The 22,037-nt window shown below is 54.3% G+C and overlaps 2 protein-coding genes across 6 annotated transcripts in view; both read left to right on the forward strand.

Annotated features, from left to right (window-relative positions):
* Nucleotides 1-1,957: 1,957 nt before the first annotated feature.
* LOC118724879 (carbonyl reductase [NADPH] 3) lies at nucleotides 1,958-20,349 on the forward strand. 2 transcript variants are annotated; one of them, XM_036448580.2, is made up of 4 exons: nucleotides 1,958-2,342; nucleotides 3,872-3,979; nucleotides 8,050-8,479; nucleotides 20,310-20,349. In XM_036448580.2, the coding sequence occupies exons 1-4, from the start codon at nucleotides 2,054-2,056 to the stop codon at nucleotides 20,332-20,334; spliced, it is 852 nt and encodes a 283-aa protein (XP_036304473.1). In that variant the 5' UTR covers nucleotides 1,958-2,053; the 3' UTR covers nucleotides 20,335-20,349. The 2 variants fall into 2 exon arrangements, with proteins under 2 accessions (XP_036304473.1, XP_036304472.1); XM_036448579.2 differs by lacking the exon at nucleotides 20,310-20,349 and having other exon boundaries at nucleotides 1,959-2,342; nucleotides 8,050-8,535.
* DOP1B (DOP1 leucine zipper like protein B) overlaps nucleotides 13,071-22,037 on the forward strand; it is a 61,326-nt gene continuing 52,359 nt past the window's right edge. For 3 of the 4 annotated variants that reach the window (XM_036448573.2, XM_036448574.2, XM_036448575.2), the window contains exons 1-4: nucleotides 13,071-13,238; nucleotides 15,299-15,435; nucleotides 15,888-15,926; nucleotides 18,055-18,221. In XM_036448573.2, coding sequence (XP_036304466.1) covers nucleotides 18,084-18,221 — 138 coding nt within the window. In that variant the 5' untranslated portion in view covers nucleotides 13,071-13,238; nucleotides 15,299-15,435; nucleotides 15,888-15,926; nucleotides 18,055-18,083. The remainder of the gene's footprint in view (nucleotides 13,239-15,298; nucleotides 15,436-15,887; nucleotides 15,927-18,054; nucleotides 18,222-22,037) is intronic. The other variant, XM_036448576.2, reaches the window with a different exon arrangement.

Here is a 22,037-nt window from a genome sequence, read left to right on the forward strand (position 1 = left end):
AGAAAATTAATAGTCCTTAATGCCTCTATTAAAAAAGAAGAAAGATCTCAAATCAATGACCGCACCTTCTTGGTAAGAAACTAGAAAAAGCAAATAAAACCCAAAGTGAGTAAAAAAATGAAATCAAGACTAGAACAAAAATCTAATACAACAAACAAAAAAATCAATGAAACCAAATACCTGCTGCCTTGATAAGAAAAAAAAATTTTTTTTAAATATAAACCTCTAGCCAGGAAAAGAAAACATGAAAGACGCAAATTATTAATATCAGAAATGAGAGGGGTGGCATCACTACCACTATTAAAAAGATTAGTAAGGGCATATTATGAAGAAATTCATATAAACAGAGTCAACAACCTAGATGAAATGTATTTTTTTAAAAATATATATTTTATTGATTTTGTACAGAGAGGAAGGGAGAGAGATAGAGAGCTAGAAACATCGATGAGAGAGAGTCATTGATCAGCTGCCTCTTGCACACTCCCTACTGGGGATATGCCTGCAACCAAGGTACATGCCCTTGACCGGAATAGAACCCGGGACCCTTCAGTCCCCAAGCCGATGCTCTATCCATTGAGCCAAACCGGTCTCGGCGACATGAAATGTATTGATTAAAACACACACACACACACACACACACACACAAATTAAGTGCCCACAAGAAATTGCATAGCCCTATATCTATTATTAGTAGTAGTATTGACTTCATAGAAGAGAGAGAGATAGCAACATCAATGATGAGAAAAAAATAATTGATGAGCTGCCTCCTGCGCACCCGGCACTGGGGATCAAGCCCGAAACCTTGACATGTGCCCTCACTGTGACTTCTTGGTTCACAGGCCGTCGCCCAACCACTGAGTCACGGCGGCTGCGCCCGCCCTATGTCTTTAATGCAGTTCCAAACAAGCGGCAGGTGGCTGAGCCACAGTGAGCACCGCACAGGGCAGGCGCACACCTGCTCTGCAGGGAAAAGCTGAGTCACGATGAGATGGAAGCTCTCCCTCAGCCCACAGGCCGCACTCAGGCAGGTGGGCGGGAGCTCTGATTGCCCGTCCACACCTGGGCGCGCCTTCGGACTCCTTTCCAGCTGAGCTTTGTGGGTACACAGGTTTCACTGGGAGAGAGAAAAGTATGTATGTCACCTGGGACACACCTAACGTGCAGGCAGTTTGCAGCCGCGGGGAGGGGGGGGAGGGGGGAGGGGAGGTAGGGATGGAATGAAAACATCCCGGTAAGAGGCTTGGCACCGGGAAGAGCGGCACAGATACCCGCTCCCGCCCGGGGCGCCCGGGTTCTCCTCATAGGACCGCTTTCCTCCAATTCTCCTTGGAGATTCTCTTAAGCAAGCAACGTCCTCGGAAGCAGTTGGGAGTCTAAAATGTCATTGCATTTTTAAAAAAATATATTTTATTGATTTTTTACAGAGAGGAAGGGAGAGGGATAGAGTTAGAAACATCCATCAGCTGCCTCCTGCACACCCCCCACTGGAGATGCGCCCGCAACCAAGGAACATGCCCTTGACGGGAATCGAACCTGAGACCCTTCAGTCCACAAGCCCACTATCCACCAGTCCTCTCTCCGCTGGGCCACACCGGTTTCCGTTAAAGGTCAATGCATTTTAAGGAAAAAGCAAACATCCGCCTTTTGCAGGGGGTGATGGGCGCACACCCAGGAAAACCAGGCAGCCCTTCTCTCTCTCCGTTTGGGGTTCTGTCTCCAAAGAACCCCAAGCGGCGTTCTCTTTGGGGTAGTTTCTTCTCTCCTGTCAGCCCGTCGGGCCGGGTTTGCTGTGGGAGGACGAGGACCACAGCCGCCCCGGGTGGGCCGGGCGCCGCGCGGGCGGGGCAGGCCGGGCCGGGCCGCGATCGGGGCGTTTCCAAAGCTCCGGGAGCAGAAGCCCCTCCTCGGAGGGAGGGACCGAGCCGGGCCTCGCTCTTCAAAGTCGCTCCCGGATTCCAGAACTCCGCTCGGCCCGGTTCCCCTGCCCGCGGCCGGTCCCGGAGCGGGTGCCCCCGAGGCCTCCGTCCCTCCGCTCCGCGCCCCCCGCCCGGCCATGTCCTCCTGCAGCCGCGTGGCGGTGGTGACCGGGGCCAACAAGGGCATCGGCTTCGCCATCGCGCGGGACCTGTGCCGCCGGTTCTCGGGGGACGTGGTGCTCACGGCGCGGGACGCGGCGCGGGGCCGGGCGGCCGTGCAGCAGCTGCAGGCCGAGGGGCTGAGCCCGCGCTTCCACCCGCTGGACATCGACGACCCGCAGAGCATCCGCGCCCTGCGCGACTTCCTGCGCCAGGAGTACGGGGGCCTCAACGTGCTGGTCAACAACGCGGGCATCGCCTTCAAGGGTAAAAGGCTGGGTGGCCGCAGGGGAGCGGGAGCGGGGGAGGGGCCCTGGGTGCCCCCGGGTGGGGACAGCCCGCCATCCGCGGAGCGATGGGGAGAGGCGGCGTGCGCCCGGCGGGGGCTCGCCCCCCGGAGGTGGGGAGCGGTTCGCTCCGCGCCGGGCGCGCCGGGTGCTGGGCACCGCGCCCCGCTCCCCGCAGGCCCGCGGCAGCCCCGGCCCCGCCGCGCGGACGGCCGCCGGCGTTTGGAGTTCACGGCCTCCGGGCGCGGCCACGCCCTGCTGAGCTCAGCGCCGTCCGGCCGGAGGCTGTCTCCGCGGGGTCTCCAGCTCGCTGGGCTTTCGCTTTCTGAAAGGCGTATTCACGGGCGCCGGAGCCAGCTGCCGGGACAGGAAATGAGTCTCTGGGACCCGGCCAGGACGCTCGGGCACTCAGAGGGCCGGAGACTCTAACGGGGAGCTTGGATAGGCTCCGGCTAAAGGAAGCCGGCCTGCCCTCCCCGGGGGAGCCGTGCTGGTGACCAGGCGGCCCGGGGTGGTGGCGGGTAGCCTCTGGGATACTTGGCGGGGAAGGGGGCTAACGCGATGGCTCACTCCAGTGCTCATTAAGGAAGTTCTGAGCGAGCATCAAACAGACTGTCACAGTAAAGCGGCGAGTTAGGGAGCGGAGGGGAGATAGATCCACCGAAGGACTTGTGTGCATGCATAAAAACATCCAACAGGTGCAAAACATTGGGGGTGAGGGCATGTGTAGTGGGGTGGGGAAACGATGGTAAGATATGTACACACATAATACCCTGATAAAAGAAAACATGTAAATAAAATGAAATAAAATAAAAGGAAGTTCTGAGTTGAGTGCTGCGGGTAGAAAGAAGGAACCGGCCGGCCTCATGCACACCCGGTGGGGAGCGGAGTAAAGCGCACTGTTGGGGAGCACGAATCTTCCTCCCCAGCAGTGGCTGCTCCCCCTTGCTGGCACCCCACCTGCTGCTCCCTGTGCGAGCTTTCTGGGGGCGCAGGCAGGTGGGTGGCTCACACACACACACACACACACATCCCGATGGCCGTGGGCCTGGTGGACAGGGGCCCAGCGTCCTGAGCTGCAGATGGGGGAGCCTGGCCTGCCCTGCAGCCTTGCCCTGCCTCGCTGTGTGCACGGTGGGCGCAGCCCCTGCGAGCTGGGCCTGGGCCAGCGCAGAGCTCCAGGCTTTGCCTGGCACCCGCTGAGTCAGAACCGGCAGCTCCACAGGCCCTCCTGGACCCCCTCTGCCTCCCAAGTCCCAGCAGCAAAGGTGACAGCCGCTGAGCGTCCCCTGGGGACCGGCTGGAAGTGCCAGTGCCAGCACCCCACCCAGACCGGCTCTGTCCCATCCCGGACGGGCCGGGAGCTGTGTTCGCACAGGCCCAGCAGGTGACTCAGGCTCAGGGTGAAGCTGGGGAGCCCCGGACCCAGTGGGAAAGTCAGCTTCCCCTTTAATTAGAGAGCGGCCCACTTTGCCTGACCTTGCCCTTGTTTCCTTCTCTTCTTCAAAGTTGATGATCCCACGCCCTTTGACGTCCAAGCTGAGGTAACGCTGAAGACCAACTTTTTTGCCACGAGGAATGTCTGCAACGAATTGCTGCCCATCATAAAGCCTCATGGTGAGTCCAGCGTGTGCATGGTCACCTTCACCCCTCAGCAAGGAGTGCAGGGACTCTGCTGCCCAAAGGGCTCACCCAGGGTGCTGTTCTCTGAGGGGAAACAGAAAATGGCATCATTAAACTCACACACACACACTCTGAATGGCCAGATTATTATGATCTCTAAACACATAATAATCTGACCACTTAATATATTGTTAGAGGCCCGGTGCATGAATTTGTACATGGGTGGGGTCCGGCCAGCCTGGCCAGGGGAGGGGACATGGTGGTTGGCCAGCCTGCCTGCTGGTTGAACTCTTGGTCGAGAGGACAATTTGCATATCAGCCTTTTATTATATAGAATATACACTGAGTGGCCAGATTATTATGCATTCAGAGATTATAATAATCTGGCCACTCAGAATATATACCTGAAATATATATATTTCAGTGAGGAAGGGAGAGGGAGAGAGAGATAGAAGCATCAACAATGGGAGAGAACCATTGATCGGCTGCATGCCTCTCACCAGGGACCGAGCCCACAACCTGGCCATGTCCCCTGACCTGGACCCTTCAGTCTGCAGACCAATGCTCTATCCACTGAGCCAAACCGGCTAGGGCAAGGCATCATTTTTTTACAGGGCTGTAAAGCTTCAGCTTTAAAAGGCACGGATGCTCTGGAGTCTCCCATGACATGAGCTCAATCCCAGAACAACAGGGGTTACAAGTCTTAAAAGTCCTCTTGCCTTTTTGCAACCTCAGGAGCCTCCTCCAGCTCCCCAAGGGGAAGGGGCCACACCCAGCTCCCCGGGGGGTGGCGTCCCATCCGACCTAGCATTTCCATTCCTACCTCTATTTCTATTACCTTCTGGAAGAAGGGGGGAGGGGAATGGCAGGGGGGAGGGCAGGCTCGCTTCCCTGAGGAGTTTATTTCCCAAGAAGTCAGCCATGAGTCTGAGGGAAAACAACAGGGTTGTTCTCACTGGAAATGTGCTCTTTAAAATGTAACATTTTGGCCGAAACCGCTTTGGCTCAATGGATAGAGCATCAGCCTGCAGACTGAAAGGTCCCAGGTCAAGGGCATGTACCTTGGTTGCAGGCACATCCCCGGTGGGGTGGGGTGGGGGCGTGCAGGAGGCAGCTGATCGATGATTCTCTCTCATTGATGTTTCTGGCTCTCTATCCCTCTCCCTTCCTCTCTGTAAAAAAACAATAAAATATATTTCAAAGAAAAATTTAACCTTTTGCATAAAGAGGACCTCTAGTGCATAAACTTCAAAATCTAAAACTTTGCCTGAGAGAGCGGCACCTGCATTGCCATCTGCCCCACCCCAGTTCGCCCAGCCCTGTCTCCAGCCCCCTCAGGTGATTCCCTCCATTGGCCTCCTCTCAGGTGGGCTGGGAATCCTCGGGCAGAGCTGCAGGTTCTGACCGAAGGAAGCGGCGTCCTGGGTCATGGAGGTGGTGAGAGCCCAGGGCCCAGGGGGTGGAGTCTTACATTCAAATCCAAGCAAATCTAAATGTGGATTTTTTTGCTCCCTTGTTACACAGAGGGGGCCGTTAAGCATAATGCTTGCCACCGTTTCCTTCATTCACTCTCTCCGGGCTCTTTCCAGGTCAGGACAAGGGTTTCTTACCCTTTTTCACGCTGCGTAGCATTTCCCCGGAGGGATGTCTCTCCCTGTGGGTTTTCCAATCGTGGAGTTTGGAAGCTGCGAGGCGCTGGAGAAACCTCCGTCCCTACACCTTCACATTCAGAGAAGGAAACTGAGGCTCAGAGCAGGGAGCACAGCCAGGTGCTAAGAGCTGGAAGCAGCACCGGGGCTCCTGACCGCACCCCTCAATCAGATCAGAGGATCAGTTCTGTGAAGTAAGGCTTGCAGCTGCCACGTGATCGCAAACCAAGCCTTTTGCGAGAGAAAAGAAGGGAGAGGGAGGGTGGGGCTCAGGGATCAACCCAGGACAGGCGAGTCCCTCCAGGGCAAAATGCTGAGCATTGGTGCTCCCTGATTTGTAGGAAATTGCTAGCTTCCTGTTTTAAAAGCCACTCTTTATTCAGGTTTAATAGGTTAACTTAGGTTTATATAGGTTATATAGGTATATATATATATTTTTTTAGGTTAATTTTTTAAATACATGTTTTTATTCGTTTCAGAGAGGAAGGAGAGAGAGAAACATTAATGATGAGAGAGAATCACTGATTGGTTGCCTCCTGCATGCCCCCCACCAAGGATGGAGCCTGCATCCTGGGCCTGTGCCCTGACAGGGAGTCCAACCAGGGCCTCATTGGGCGCTGCTCAGTCACTGAGCCTCTGGGCCGGGCTGTATCACTTTAAAGAGTTATTTCCGCTTGCTTCTTTGTTTGAGGTTCTGAGTCAACGGGTTAAGGAAGTGTCAAGCCACTAGGGGGAGACACGTGCCCATGCTTTCTGCAAGTGTTTCTGGTCCAGTGAGGCCGCCCGGACCTCAGCGGAGAGGCGGGAGTCGGGAGGAATGGCTGCAGCCCTTCTCAACACCCGCCTGGCTTCTGAGACTGTCACCTGTTGCCTCTCCCGGAGGCGTGTCCTTAGATCAAAGGGGACACCTGCCTGGCTGGTGTGGCTCAGTTGGTTGGAGCGGATCCCATGCACTGAAGGGTCTCGGGTTCCATCCTTGGTTGGGGCTCCAGCAGGAGGCAACCAATTGATGTTTCTCCCCCACATTGATTGTTTCCCCATTTCTTTCTCTCCCCTCTCCTAACCCCCTCTCCCCAAAACCCACAAACATATCCTCAGGGAGGATTAAAAATGGCACTTCTTCCTCTTAGGTTTTGTATTTTCCTTAGAGGCATTATGTAGCTCCCATAGTTTAATTTTCTTTTCTGTCTTCCATTTCCATATATATAATATGTTTTCTTTTAAGTACCGTATTTTTCAGACCATAAGACGCACTTTTTTCCCCCCCAGAAGTGGGGGGGAAAAGTCCTGCGTCTTATGGTCCAAATATAGCCTACACATATACTTTAAAAAGTTTTTTTACTTGCCCGGCTCTGTGTGGTCTCTGTGTGCTTGCCCGGCTCTAAAATGGTTCTAAATGCTGCTGTTTACTTTACAGGGTTGATTACATGTGTTTATGACTGTGATGTTGGGTTTTAATGCACATAAAATATTTTAGGACACTATTTGTTTCAGAATCTTTTTTCTTCATTTCCCTTCTCTAAAAACTGGTGCTTCTTATGGTCCGGAGTGTCTTATGGTCCGAAAAATACGGTATATACATATTTTTTATCGATTTCAGAGTGGAAAGGAGAGGGAGAGTTAGAAACATCAATGATGAAAGAGAATCATCAACTGGCTGCCTCCTGCACACCCTACACTGCAGCTCAAGCCCAGTACCCAGGCCTGTGCCCGATGGGGATCAAACCAGGACCTTTTAGCTCATAGGTCGATGCTCAACCACTGGCCCACACTGGCTGGGCTAGAGTTGTGTTTTGTGTGTTTTTTTAAATAAACTTTATTGATTTTTCACAGAGAGGAAGAGAGAGGGATAGAAAGTTAAAAACATCAATGAGAGAGAAACGGCCTCCTGCACACCTCCTACTGGGGATGTGCCCGCAACCAAGGTACATGCCCTTGACCGGAATCGAACCTGGGACCCTTGAGTCCGCAGGCAGACACTCTATCCACTGAGCCAAACTGGCCAGGCCAACATTTTTTGTTTGTCTTGAAGTTAAAATACTTTAAAATTTTTATACTTTTTAAAAATTAATGTTGCCTGTTTCTATTTATTTATTATATATTTTATTGATCTTTTACAGAGGGGAAGAGAGAGATAGTGAGTTAGAAACATCGATGAGAGAGAAACATCAATCAGCTGCCTCTTGCACACCCCACACTGGGGATGCGCCCAAAACCAAGGAATATGTCCTTGACCGAAATCAAACCCAGGACCTTCCAGTCCGCAGACTGACGCTCTATCCACTGAGCCAAACCGGTTTTGGCTAGAGTTGAGTTTTTAATCAGCGACTAAAGCTGCAGCATGATGCAATCACAGTGCGTCGTGACCTAGTCAGCCAGCGACGGCCTGTGACGGGCCCCGTGTTGTGGTTGCAGGCAGAGTGGTGAACATCAGCAGTCTCCAGGGCTCCCGGGCGCTGGAGCAGTGCAGCCAGCCCCTGAAGGAGATGTTTTGCTGCGAGGACCTCACCGAGGGCGACCTGGTGGAGCTCATGAAGAAGTTCGTGGAGGATACGAAAAACGAAGTTCACGAGAGGGAAGGCTGGCCCAGCTCGGCCTACGGCGTGTCTAAGCTGGGGGTCACGGTCTTGTCCAGGATCCTGGCCCGGCGTCTGGATGAGAAGCGGAAAGCCGACAGGATTCTGCTCAACGCGTGCTGCCCCGGGTGGGTGAAGACGGACATGGCCGGGGCCTTCGGCACCAGGACGCTGGAGGAGGGCGCGGAGACCCCGGTCTACCTGGCCCTCCTGCCTCCGGATGCCACCGAGCCTCAGGGCCAGCTGGTCCGGGACAAAGTGGTCCAGAAGTGGTGGGAATCTTCTGGGCTGCTCACTGCTTAATAAATGTGGGATGAGCGAATGGGATCCGGTGATGTCCTCTGGTGTCTGTCCCTCAGGGCTGTGGACTGAGATTTCCATGGGAAAAGGTCTAGTTCCTTTTTCTTTAAAAAAATAAAATAAAATAAAATAAAATAAAATAAAATATATATATGTATACACACACACATATATTTATTTATTGATTGATTCTTACAGAGAGGAAGAGAGAGGGACAGAGAGCTAGAAACATCGATGAGAGAGAAACATCCATCAGCTGCCTCCTATACACCCCCTACTGTGGATGTGCCCGCAACCAAGGTACATGCTTTTGACTGGAATTGAACCTGGGACCTTTCAGTCCGCAGACCGACGCTCTATCCACTGAGCCACACCGGTCAGGGCGAGGTCTAGAGCTGAAATCAAGCCAAGAGACTGTTACACCTGAAATTCCTTTGGGGAAGGACCTCGTCGTGTAGTTGTCAGATGTTAGCGGGCATCAGGATCAGCAGGAGGGCATGCACATCTTTGCCCAGAGCGGGGGCCCAGGAATGGGCGCTTCTCACAGTTCCCAGGGGCTGCTGGGGCTGCGGCCGCACTGAGAGCGGCTGGTCTGGGAGGACTTGAGACGATGGGGTTTCCCAGCTGCCTTCTGCTGTTTCCAGGCTGCTGCCTCTGGAGAGATGAGGACTTAGCCTGTCTCCTTAGCTCTGCCCTCTGCCTCTGCCTTGTATCCCATTGTTTCCTTACATTTGAGTACATTTTATAAAAAACCTATCTTATTGATTTCAGAGAGGAAGGGAGAGGGAGATAGAAACGCCAATGGTGGGAGAGAATCATTGATTGGCTGCCTCCCACAGCGGGGATCAAACCTGCAACCTGGGCATGTGCCCTGATTGGGAATGGAACCATGACCTCCTGGTTCCTAGGTTGATGCTCAACTGCTGGCCGGGCCACGTTCACTGCTTTCAGATGAGATTGGTTTGGCAACCTGCCTCCCAGGTTCTGGTTATACCCTGGAGAAATAAAGGCTCTTGCTAAAAAGAAGGAATATACTTGCAAAGAAAGGTTGCAAAGCAGTCAAGACCTCAGTCGGAATGACTAGCTGGACAACAACACACATACAACAGGTGCGCAGTGGACAACATACTCAGGGAGGACAGCCCGCAATTACCCAGCTTATGACAGGCTGTTCAAGCGGGAACAGCAGCACAAAGGTCACTCCTCCTGACCACAGCACTGCAGGAAAGAGGGGTAACGCTGTTTTCCACCTGGGAATCAGTAACCATAAACACACACAAGGTCTCCCAGCAAAAGGCCCGGCTAGCTCCGCCTTCACCTCCCTTTTTATTTATTTATTTTTTAAAATATATTTTATTGATCTTTTACAGAGGGGAAGAGAGAGATAGTGAGTTAGAAACATCGATGAGAGAGAAACATCAATCAGCTGCCTCTTGCACACCCCACACTGGGGATGCGCCCAAAACCAAGGAATATGTCCTTGACCGAAATCAAACCCAGGACCTTCCAGTCCGCAGACTGACGCTCTATCCACTGAGCCAAACCTGTTTCGGCTCACCTCCCTTTTTAAATGTTCTTACTGATTTCAGAGAGAGGAAGGGAGAGGCAGAGAAAGATAAGAAATACCAAGGATGAGAAAGAATCAAGATTGGCTGCCTCCTGATCCCCTCCTGAGGATCAAGCCCAAACCCAGGTACGTGCCCTGACTGGGAACTGAACCATGACCTTCTGGTTCATAGGTCAATGCCCAACCGCCGAGCCACACCAGCTTGCTCTTGCGCTCGTTTCAGACCATCGCTCCCTAGACATTTTGATGACTTCTTGTCTGGCTCTGAAAGCATTTTAATGGCTTTCGATTCATTTCCTGAATTCCTCTTCCATGCTAGGTTCCGTCTGAGGCCATCCACTGCCGGCTGGCAGTTCAGGTCTCCCTGACGGAGTCACAGATAGGAAATGCACTCGTCAACCAGCAGGCTGGCCCTTTTACTTCCTCTCCCCTTTTCTGGCTTCAGGACATTCCTGGTCACACGTGGTCCCCTTAGAAGACTGACTGGTAAACTGCCGATCAGAATGGCATTTCTCATTTTGGTGGAAACGTCTCGGGGCCTTTATTGGATGGTCTGCCCAGCACCCTCTTCCCAACCATTTCTTTCTGCTCCCTCTGCCTGCTTCGTCCCAAGTTAACAGCGGCAGCAGCCCCAAGGTGACTTTGCCCTGCTGTCCTCAGAGGACTGACTGCTCCCGTGCCAGGACCAGCCGCAATGGAACAGGGAAAGCTCAGAGCTGCTCCCCTGCCCCACCCCCCACCCCACCCCCTGGTCCAAGGAGCTGTTTGAGGCAGGCATTGCAATGGACTCTCAGCAGGAGCAGTTACGCAGTGGTCCAAAGAGAGACAGCATCCCTTCGCTGACCTCACGCCCTCTCTGAGCTCCCTGGTTCTCAGGCTCCAAGGCCCTCTGTATCCCTAAAGACATTTCCCTTTTCTTAAGCTCCTTTGAACTGAGTTCTTGTTCTTGCGCCCAAAGGAGTCTAATAAAAGTGCATGAAAATGCATCACGGCATGCGGGAGTGAAATAAATATTGGCTTGGAATCAGAAGGGAAAAAAGAAGAAAGAGAAAAAATCATGCATTAGGAACCCATGGCATACTCAGACCTATCCCAACATTGTTTGACGTAATTCTCAGGACAGTCCTTTAAGGAAGGTCTTGATGTCATTTTTCTAACGAGGACGGAAAGGCTTGGAGAGGTTAGCTGGCCAAGGTCACACAGCTAAGAGCTGAGAGCCACGTCGCCTCCAGGGCTGTCTTAGTGCAGAGTCCCCGGCTTTTCTGGGCACCTAGCACCTGTCCCATCCTGCTCACCATTACGGGTCTAGATTCTATGGTTTGGTAAAATTGTATACTTAACTTAGTGCTCTGTCTTAGAGCACTAGTTAAGTATACAATTTTACCTATATGTTCCCAAAAATTCTAGTTTAGCACTTCTTAGTTGGGATTCAGGAATCTGTAGTTTAACAACTCCACCAGGTGATTCTCATCATGAGAGAACTTTGGGAAACACTGGCCTAGAGGCCTGGTGCATGAAATTAATGCACGGGTAGGGACCCTCGGCCTGGCTGGTGATCAGGGCTGATAGGGGCCTTTCTTTGTTCCGCACCGCCTCCTGGTGGTCAGTGCACGTCATAAGTCATAACGAGTGGTCGAACTCCCAGTCAGTGGAACTCCCGAGGGGACTATTTGCATGTTAGCCTTTTATTATCTAGGAGGATTCTTGGTGATTTGAGAGAAGTGATAGATCCCCTTGGGACTCTGAGACAAACTATATATCCCCTTTCTCCAGACACATACATCTATTCAAAAGGTTCTGTACAATTTAGAGTGTACATGGTCCTCCCAGTCCAATCCCCCCCAAAAAAAAAAAAAAAAAAACAAAAAAACCCACTTTCACGACTGCCTTGCCTCCAGGAGCCCTGGACTAGATCCGAAAATCCCTGAGGGATCCTAAGCGGTAAATGGTAGAGGCCCCTCTCTACAGAAATTACAACCTCTGTCCACAGGCCGCACTGCTTGGGTTGGCGGCACTGCTTCCCAGCTGGTGCCCCGGTGCTCAGGTGAACCACATCCTTCGAGGAGCCTCTCGCCCTGCAGCTGTCAGCCCGGCGGGGCGGGTCCGAACTGGCCAGGCCGAAGGCTCCTGAGAATGGCAGGAAGGCGCTACAGTTTCTCTGTAAATATCAGTGTTCTTTAGAGTTGACGAGAAGCCCCGTTCCTGAGCCAGCGTGCACGGAACGAAGCTCATTTCATGAACTGATTTCTTCATTTCGCTGATGCCAAGGGTCAGAGAGGCGCAGCGTGTGGGGAGGAGGCACCGTAACCCGCGCCCCAGCCCCCGGGCCCCCCTCCCCCGGAGGGTTTGGTGGTGGGAGAGCTGGGTGAGCCGGTGCCATGGGCCCCACCTTTCCAGAACCCCACGGTTCTCCGGCCTGTAACTCCAGAGCCCCTCCCCGGACAGGCTGACCCGATGGCCGGTGACCCCTTCCTCCGGTGGGTCAGGAGCTCCAGGTGAGAGGCGGAGCACCCCGCCCACCCTGTGAGGTCCTAGGGGCCGGTCTCACCGCGAGGGCACAGCTAGCGGCCCCGGCGATGGCCGCCCACCGCCCGCCGGGAAGCTGGGCGCAGGCCCCTCCGCCAGGCGCGGCGCCGCCTCCTGCCCGGCCCAGGTCAAGGGCCCGCCTCCCGCCCCGCCCCCAGCGCCCGGGACACGCCCACGGGCCTGCCCCAAGCACAGAGCACGCCCTAGTCCCCGCCCGTGCGCGCCGAGGGCCCGCCCACCTGTCCTGCTCTAGAGCCAGCCATTGGTCCTGCCTCCTAGAGCCAGTCATTGGCCCACCCCGCGCACAGCTGACCGCCTATGGCCCCGCCCCCGAGCCCATGGCCATCGGCGCAGGGGGCGGGGCCATGGGCGCTCCGCTGTGCGCCAATGGCTGGAGCCAGCCCTTGGACCCGCCCCACGCGCAGAGACCGCCTCCTGCCCCGCCCCCGCGCGCGGAGGCCCCGCCTCCCGGCCCCGCTCCTTTCCCGGAGCCGCAGCGGCACTGGCTCGGGCGCGGCGCTTCCTTCGCGGTCCCGGCTCCCGCCTGAGCCGCCGGCGTCGTCCGCTCTCCCCGCCCGGCCCGGCCGGCCCCTCCGTCCGTGGGCGCGCCCCCGAGACAGGCCGCCGCCGCTGAGGTAAGTCGGGCCTGCGCCCGGGCCGCCCGGGAACCCGGGAAGCCGGGCGTCTCCGCGGGCCCGCGAGCGGCGGAGCGGCGCGGGCGTCCGTCCCGGCCGCGCAGGTCCCGGCGGCGCCGAGGGGAGCGGGTGCCCAGGCGCCCAGGCGCCCGGCCCGCGCTGCTGCGGTGCGGGCGGCTCCGCAGGGCTCCGGCCGCGACCCCGAGGGGCAGCCGGGGAGGCCGGGCGGCGTCGCCTCCGGGCCCCGCGGCCCCGGCGGATCCGGAAGCGCGGCCACGCCCGGCGGCCTGGCGGCAGGTGGAGGTCGGCGGTCCGCCCAGCCCCGTCCCCGGCCTGCGGGCGGCGGGAGGCTGCCCCGCTCGCTGCGCGGTCCTCGGGGAGGAGGGAGCAGGGCGGGCTTCGCCGGGAGGGAGGACCGGCCCGGGTGCCCGGAGGAGGACCGAGCCGCAGTGCGCCCGCCGCCCGCCGCCGGCGTCTGGCCGGGCGCCGCCTCCGGGCGGGTGCGGGGGTGGCGGTGGCGGGGCGGGGCGGGGGCGGCGGCGGCGGGGCGGCGGCGGCGGCGGCGGCGGCGGCGGGGGCGGGGGCGGCGGTGGCGGGGGTGGCGGTGGCGGTGGCGGCGGCGGCGGTGGCGGTGGTGGTGGTGGTGGTGGTGGTGGCGGCGCCGTTGCCAATGGAGGCTGAGCCAGGCCTGCCTAACCGGGCAGCTCCGCACCGGGAAAACCCGCCCAGGGGGCTTCTGGTAAGGAGATGGAGCCCCCTCCTTCCCCATCCCGCCCGCTCCCACTGGTGTCTTCGCATTTTCCACAATTTAACTGCACGTTTAAAGGAAAAGTGCCCTGGCGTTTCTAAGCCAGGTAACCGATGGCCCACGGGTGTGTCTGCGCCTGGACCGAGGGTCCGGATCTGCTGCTGAGTTCTTGCTCTTCGGAGGGGGCTGTCATTGTTCAGTTGTCATGTGCCTCGGAACTGTGCCTTCATGTAAACATCTTTACAATGAACTTCTTTGGGGTCTGGCAGTAGATTTTTCACTTGAATTTGTTTTTTGTTTTGTTTGTAAAAATATGTCTATTGATTTCTAGAGCGGAAGGGAGAGGGACAGACAGAAACATCCCTGAGGGAAAAACATCAATTGGCTGCTTCTCATACGCCCCCTACTGGAGGTTGTGCCTGAAACCCGGGCCCAATCGGACCAGCGACCTTTTGGTTTATGTCAATGCTCAGCCAGCCTCTGAACCACACCAGCGAGGTGAATTTTATTGTTTTGTTTTAAACGCAGATCCTGAGTCATCGGGTTTAGGATAGGCCTAAGAGTCTGCATTTCTTTCTTTTTAAAAAATATATTTTATGGATTTTTACAGAGAGGAAAGGAGAGGAATAGAGTTAGAAACACCGGATGAGAGAGAAACATCAATCAGCTGCCTCCTGCACACCCCCCCCACTGGGGATGTGACTGAAACCAAGGCACATGCCGGTAACTGGAACTGAACCTGGGACCCCTCAGTCTGCAGGCTGATGCTCTATCCACTGAGCCAGGCCTGTTAGGGCTGATTCTGTTTTTTGTAAATAAATTAAGCATGTGTAAGGCGAGAGACTTTCTGCTGACAGTTTAGATTTTCAGGAGATACATCTGGTGAGATACACTTGTTTAGGTGACACGTCTCTTGTTTATTTGGTAGTGGGCTGTAGAACTCTTATCAGTTTGATGAGCTAGCCAGTCCTGCACAGAGAAGTTATTCAGGATAGATTACAAGATCATTATCAAAAGAGCTACGTTAAGGGCTGAACGCTTCCTTTTATCTCTAGCACAATGTAGTGCAGGCTGTGGCTCTGAGCTGACCTGAGCTGGGATCCGGAGGCCCACGGTACCCATGTCACAGGACTCTGGTGTGTTACATGAGCTACATGCATGCATCAATGATGGCTTTTACCAAGCCCACCCCGGAGACTTCCTTCATAGCCTAATGTTGAATGCCCCATATTTTGAAATAAAGGAGCTTGCTTCAATGACTGTTTCCAAACTTTGCAACTGTGCTGTTAGTTATGCTGAGTAGTTCTTATAGCCAACCGTAACATTGACCTGCTCCGTTACCTCCCTTACCTGGCCCACACCCTCCTGCCCTGAGCACACACCTGGTCGCTGACAAGGCTCTCTTCCTGCTAACTAGCCGCCCACACCTGCGGACTTCACTGACCCCTGAAGGCAGTCGGCTTCCTCGTCCTTTCCTCTTGCCAGTGTTACTGTTTCTGCCCACCCTCCCTCCCTGCTTGTGCCACGTTACACTGAAATGATGAATTGAGGTTTTTCCTCATTTATCGGGCTGTGACCTGTGAGAGTGGAGCCCAGCCATAGTTCTTTCCTCAGGTCTTAGACACTTAATATAGTGAACAGAGGTCGCAGTGGTTCAGAGGCTGGATTTCAGACTTGTAAATCTCTTGGGGGGCGGGGGAGTTATGGACTATATGGATGTACTGACTTCTTTACTTGGCAAAATAAACATCTACCACCTCTGGTTATCATCCTTACATTTCCAAAGTGTGAAGGCCATTTCAGAAAAAGGGGCAGGCCTTCTCAAGAATGAGTGTGGTGCGTGTGCACAGTACAGTATATTTCTGCAGAGGCCCAGTGTGTGCAAAGGCCCTGTGGTAGGATGAGTCAGTTTTAGGATAAGCAGAGTGCCTTGAAGAGAGGTAGGCGGAGCCTTTTAGGTGAGTGGGGAGGGGTTAGGAGTTATTGTGAGTCTAATGGGAAGATTTAAATGTGGTGGGATGTGCTGCCTTAATTCATGTGGAGGATCTGGAGCACTGTGGGAAAGTGCATTGGAGGAGGCCTCTGCGGCCTGCAGGGGGAGGAGCGTGCACAGGTGCAATATAGGGAGAGGGAGTGTCCACAGGTGTTTGGGGAGAAGAGCCAACCGGATGGGCGTGGAGTGTGGCAGGTGAAGAGAAGGAGTCCGGAATGGTGTCCGGGGAGCCACTTTCCGAGGAAGGAGCAGGGGAGCAGATAGAATCAGGAGTTTCTAGAAAACAGCCTCATTGAGGTATAGCTCAACACTCATCCCAGTTACAACTCAGTGATGTTAGTAAATTTGCAAAGTTGTACAGCCATCGTCATAATCCTATTTTAGCACGTTTCCACTTCCCTAAAAAGATCCCTGTGCCTATTTGCAGTTACTTCCTGTTCCTACTTCCTGCCCCCAGCGACCACCAGGCTACTTCCGACTGATAGCTTCAGCTGCTCGGGGCATTGAACACAAATGGGATCATACGTGGCCTTTGGGGACTGGCTTCTTCCCCTGAGCGTGCGTGTCCCAGGTGCATTTTTCCTGCAGCCGCACCAGTAATTGTTCCTTCTCATTGCCCATGGGGGATAGGCCCTTCCCGGGGGCCAGGAAAGGAAGGCGCTGGGCCGCATTTGGCTGAGGGACACCGGGGAGTGTGGTTTGGGTGCGCTAAGTTGGAGACACCTATGCTGCACCAGGTGGGGTCAGTGGACAGTACATGAGTGTGGACAGCTGAGGGGAGTTTGGGCAGGTGTTACAAATCCCGGGCATTAGCATGAAGATCATATTTGTAAGTCATAGGAATGGGAGGTCCCTAAGGGTAAAGAGGGAAAGAAAGAGGACCTGAGACTTGGCGCCAGGAATGCCAACCTTCCAATATCTTGTTGAGTACTTTCCAGAGTTCTGATTTGTTTGAACAGACCGATGGGTTGACTTTCAGATATTTTTAATGGGAAATATTTGCATTTCAAATGTACATATTGAAGGCAGCCTGGAACCTCACAGGGTTCTGGCTGTGTAAGCCTACAGAACAGACATACACAAAGCTGCCCAGCCCTGGGCACTGGAGGGAGGGTGTCCTTTGTACCTGTGAGTCTCTGACGTGGTAAATGTAGGATACTGCAGAGATCAGCAGTAAGTGCTATCAGATTCTTTACTGAATAAAAACAAAACAACACAAGCATGTATGTGTACTGTGTACTTACATCGCATAAGTGACGGAGTTTACACACAGCCCGGTCAGGGCAGCATTCCCTGCTCCGTGTTTCCTCTCGTCACAGTGGGATAAAACACAGGGCAGTGGGTGCTGTTGGAGCTGGGAATAGATCGGCTACATGGTGGGCTTTGTAACAGCTGCGGGGGTTCATACATAATGAAGGTACCTGACCACAGGATAAAGGAATCCATCGGGAATATTCAAGGGCCGGGAGGATAACATGATGGTTGCTTGGGCCCTGGTGTAACCCCCTACATCCAGACTACACTGCGCCTAAGGCTGCCAGGCAGCACCTGTGGTGACTGCAGTGAGTGACTGAACAGGCTGCCAGACGCTACACTCTCACAGCTCATGTTTTTTTAACGTGTTGTTCCCCCACCAGATTTTCTTTGCCAGTGCTTCCAATTCTCTGTCCTAGCCTAGTTGTAGAGGATTGGGCTGCCAAACAGCTAAATTTCCTCAGGTTTTATAAACGCCCTACCATGGAAGGGCCATCTGCACTCACAGCTCTCCAGTGGGAACAGTATGTATTATCCGATTTGTGAGTTTCCCTCCCAGAATTATTTTGTCAATGAAGTAAAACCCTCGCATTTTGCTTCTGCCTGCTCCGTCCCTTTGTTCCACTCTGAATCCATGAGGCCGGAACTGTTTATCTTTTATCTGCCTGGTGCCTGGCCCAGAAGCCTTGCTAAATATTTGAATTGGATCGGCCGCCCGCCCCGGGAGTTTGCGTTCGGACACCGGGCCTCGGGAGCTCTGGGCTGGGAGCGGTGTGTGTGCTTGAATAGCTGCCTCACTGGTTTATTTTTGCTTCGCTTTTAGGTACTTCCTCCGCTGTGAGAATGTAAGATGGATCCAGAAGAGCAGGAACTCCTGCATGACTACCGCTACAAAAATTACTCTTCGGGGATTGAAAAGGCTCTGAGAAATTTCGAGTCCTCCACCGAATGGGCGGATCTCATCTCGTCACTGGGCAAGCTCAACAAGGTATGTGGGCGGAGCGCGTTGGATTGCATGGAGGCAGGACACCGCCGTCCTTTTACTTTTTTTTTTTTTTTTTAATGTATTTTTATTGATTTTGAACAGAGAGGAAGGGAGAGAGATAGAGAGTTAGAAACATCGATGAAAGAGAGTCATTGATCAGCTGCCTCTTGCACACCCCCTACTGGGGATATGCTCGCAACCAAGGTACATGCCCTTGACGGGAATCGAACCCGGGACCTTTGAGTCCCCAAGCCGACGCTCTATCCATTGAGCCAAAATGGTTTCGGCCGTCCTTTTACTTTTTTAAGGAATTGTCTTTCTGTTACCCCGCTGTTAACCTATCCCTCCTTCAGCTTTTTCCCATTACTGTGAGGACATCAGTAGAATAGCCAAGCAATCCTTTCTCAACAATGAAATTGTTCTCTATGTACTGCTTAGGACTTATATGGCTTCTTCTTCATAGGTTTACTTTTAAGTAAATATTTATCTTGATTTCTTAGAGGAAGGGAGAGAGCAAGAGACAGGAACGTCAATGATGAGAGAGCATCCTAGATCGGCTGCCTCCTGCACGCCCCCCATTGGGGACTGAGCCCACAACTTGGGCCTGTGCCCTGACTGGGAATCGAACCGGACCTCCTGGTTCATAGCTCAACACTCAACCACTGAGCCACAGCAGCCAGGCTTTGGTTTACTCTTTGACCATTTTCCTGCTGATTTGCAACTCCTGGAAGAATAAAGGATGAAGTAAATATTGAAATCTACCCTGGAATTGAAATTGAAATTGTGTGTGTGTTTGGACGAGGAAAAGAGGCCAGGCCTAGGAAGACCCAAACTGGTCACGTGCGGGTTTGACCTTATGCCCTGTGATGGAATGCCATATTTTCCCATGCTGCCCAGGAGGATGGCACAGTAATGGCCAAGCGCTCAGAGGACCATGTGACTGTAGGTGGAGGGTATCTGGGCTCCGTGGCTGTGGGGCCAGAACTGTTTATCTTTTATCTGCCTTGTGCCTGGCCCAGAAGCCTTGCTAAACAAACCTCACTACGGAGAGAGGATTTCTCTCCTCCTCTTCTAGGTATAGGCGGAGAGTGAGGGATGCCAGCAGGCTGACCCCGGTGCAGTGCCGGGCAGCAGTCCCCCCGGCTGCCAGGAAGCAGCTCCCGCCCTCCCCGGGCTGGCAGGGCGCAGAGAGGCATGATTACAGGTTGTGCCGGAAGCTGAGTGTGTCCTGCAAAGTGTATTTACAACCTGTGGTTGTCACGGCGGGGCGCGGGCTGGATGCACAGACGTCAGAAAAGAGCAAGCAGGAGCCTGGGAGTGGGGCTGGAGCTCTGGCTCAGGAATTCCCAGTGTACCACACCCTCTGTCCTGCCTGAAGGTGGCTTCCTGGTTAGGACAGAGGGAAAGGCTGGAGTGGGATTTAGGTGTGTGCAGGTTCTTCCAGGAGTTTCCATGTTTTAGTTCTCAACTCTCCTGGAATCTAAAGATAGCATACTGATCTTTGGAGGGTGTGTGTTCATAATTTTTATGTTGAGGTAAAATTCACCAAACATAAAACTTACCGTTTAACCATTTGAGACTGGATTGTTAGAGGGATTTCAGTACATTCACAGTGTGGATGGCTGGTTCCGGACATTCCCATCGTCCCCAGCGGACGCCCTCCCCAGCCCCACCGAGATGCTCTCCGTGTCTGGACACACAGACAGAATGATGAGCATTGTCCATGCTCATCCACGTGGTAAGATGTGTCAGTGACCAAACAGTAGTCCCACGGAAGGACAGACCGTTTTGTCTCCGTTCATCCTTGGTGCCCTTTAGGGTCCCACCTTGGGCTATTCAGTCTGCGGTGAACATTTGTGAACAGTGTTTGTTTGAGCACTTTTCTTCCCTTGTGCGCACATTCCTAGGAGTGGAATTCAAATGCAGGTTATCAAGTACAGTTGCAACCCTTATTTAAGAAGCTTTTCAAGCATTGGCCGTTCATTCATTCAATAGGTATTTGAGCGCCTGCAGCATGCCCGTACTGTTCTAGGTATGGGGTACAGCAGAGAACCCGGGAAGCTGGCGGTAAACACAGTGCATGGATCTTAGCTGGATGAGTATTGTGGAGCAGTAAGGAGGGAGGAGACAGAAGAGGGGGGATGGCACAATATTAAATGTCTTCATGGAGGAAGGCCTTGCTGAGAAAGTGCCTTTTGACCAAGTTCCGAGGCTGTGCAATGTCTGAGGCCAGGGAGGTCACAGAGCAAGCGAGGGAGGGGAGAGCAAGTGAGGCCACAGCGGGAAGGGGTGGGGAACTCCTGGTCTGTAGGTCCTTTAAAGCGAGCCTGACAGTGGCCCGAGTCCACAGGGAGCCCGGGAGCTGAGCAGAGGGCGCGGCCTGGCTCCCGCCTGGCCTACTCCCTGGGCAGGAAACAGGGCGGGGCGGGAGACAGAGGGTTCGGAGGCACAGACAGGGACACCACACAGCTGTTCCCATAGGAGGTGGTGCTGTGGGGCTTCTGGGGAATAGCTAACGGGATTCCTTGTGGAGAAGATGTGGGTATGAGAAAAGGAGGAGTCACGTGTGGCTCCCAGGCTTTCTCCAGGGTTTCCAGCTTGAGGATGGAGTGGGGAGCCTGGAGGACTGGCTCTGTGGGCAGGGGGACGGGGTCACTGTGGGATGGGTTAGTGTGATCAGGTGGGTGTGTGTCGGCAGGTGGAATAAAGCACTTTTTGTTCTAGTTGGTGCCCAGTTCTCTAAGCCCACTGCTGTGTCCTCTGCCCGAGCTTCCCGTCCTGCTGCTGGATTGGGCAGTGATGGGCACAGCCCCCGTGAGAAATCTACAAGGTATTGGTGGGAGGAGGGTGACGCTGTCCTACCTCAGCCTGCCTGTGACAGGTGACACTCACAGCGCGCAGTGTGCTGAGGACCCGCCATGCATTACTGTGTAATCCTCACAGCCTGTCTTGACATTGGTCTCAGTCTAAGCAACTTGTGAAGGTCATGGCCAGCGATGGCAGAGGGGGCACTCAGACCCTGACCGCCTGGCTGCAGAGCCCAGCGCCTCTTTCACGTCCATGTCGGCGAGGCTCACCGGACGGACAGTGCTCACCTCTGTGTACGGGGCACTGTCTCCATCCGCCCGGCGAGGCTGCGTGATTAGCCGTTTTACTGTGAAGAGTCACGTGCCCAGTGTCATGTGGCTGTGATTTTTATGGGTTGAATTTTATCCTCCAGACAAAAATAAGTTGAGGTCCTAATGCCCAGTACCTCAGAAGGTGGCCTCATTTGGAGATGGGGCTTTAAGAGGAAATCAAGTGAAAATGAAGCCATTTAGGGCGGGTCCTGCTCCAGTGGGATTGGTGTCCTTGAAAAAGGGGAAATCTGGACTCGGACACGCATATGGGGAAGGCAGCACGTGAGGATGAGGGCAGAGGCTGGTGATGCAATGGTGAGCCAAGGAGCCAGCGATTGCCAGCTGACCGCCAGAGTGAGGCCCGGGCAGAGCCTCCCCAGCCTCGGAGGAACCGGCCTGCCCACACCGGCCTTGGACTTTGGCCTCCAGGCTATGAGGGCGCGTTTCTGTTGTTGGGCCTGCTGTGTGTGCTTCGGTACAGCAGCCTGGCAAACCGGCACAGGAACAGGACCGAGGCACGAACACCTGGGTGCTGGGCACAGACTCACTGCGAGGTTCCTACTCTGGGTGCAAGGCAGGTGGTGCAGGAGGCAGACGGCAAACAGAAATGCGGTGTTGGGTGCTGCCCGCAGAGAGGAAAGTAAACCAGGAAGGGAGAAGGACAGGTGCTAGTGGAGACAGAGATGGCTCTGATAACGTG

This window comes from Pipistrellus kuhlii, unplaced genomic scaffold, assembly GCF_014108245.1.
Source record: "Pipistrellus kuhlii isolate mPipKuh1 unplaced genomic scaffold, mPipKuh1.p scaffold_m20_p_2, whole genome shotgun sequence".
Lineage (NCBI taxonomy): Eukaryota > Metazoa > Chordata > Mammalia > Chiroptera > Vespertilionidae > Pipistrellus > Pipistrellus kuhlii.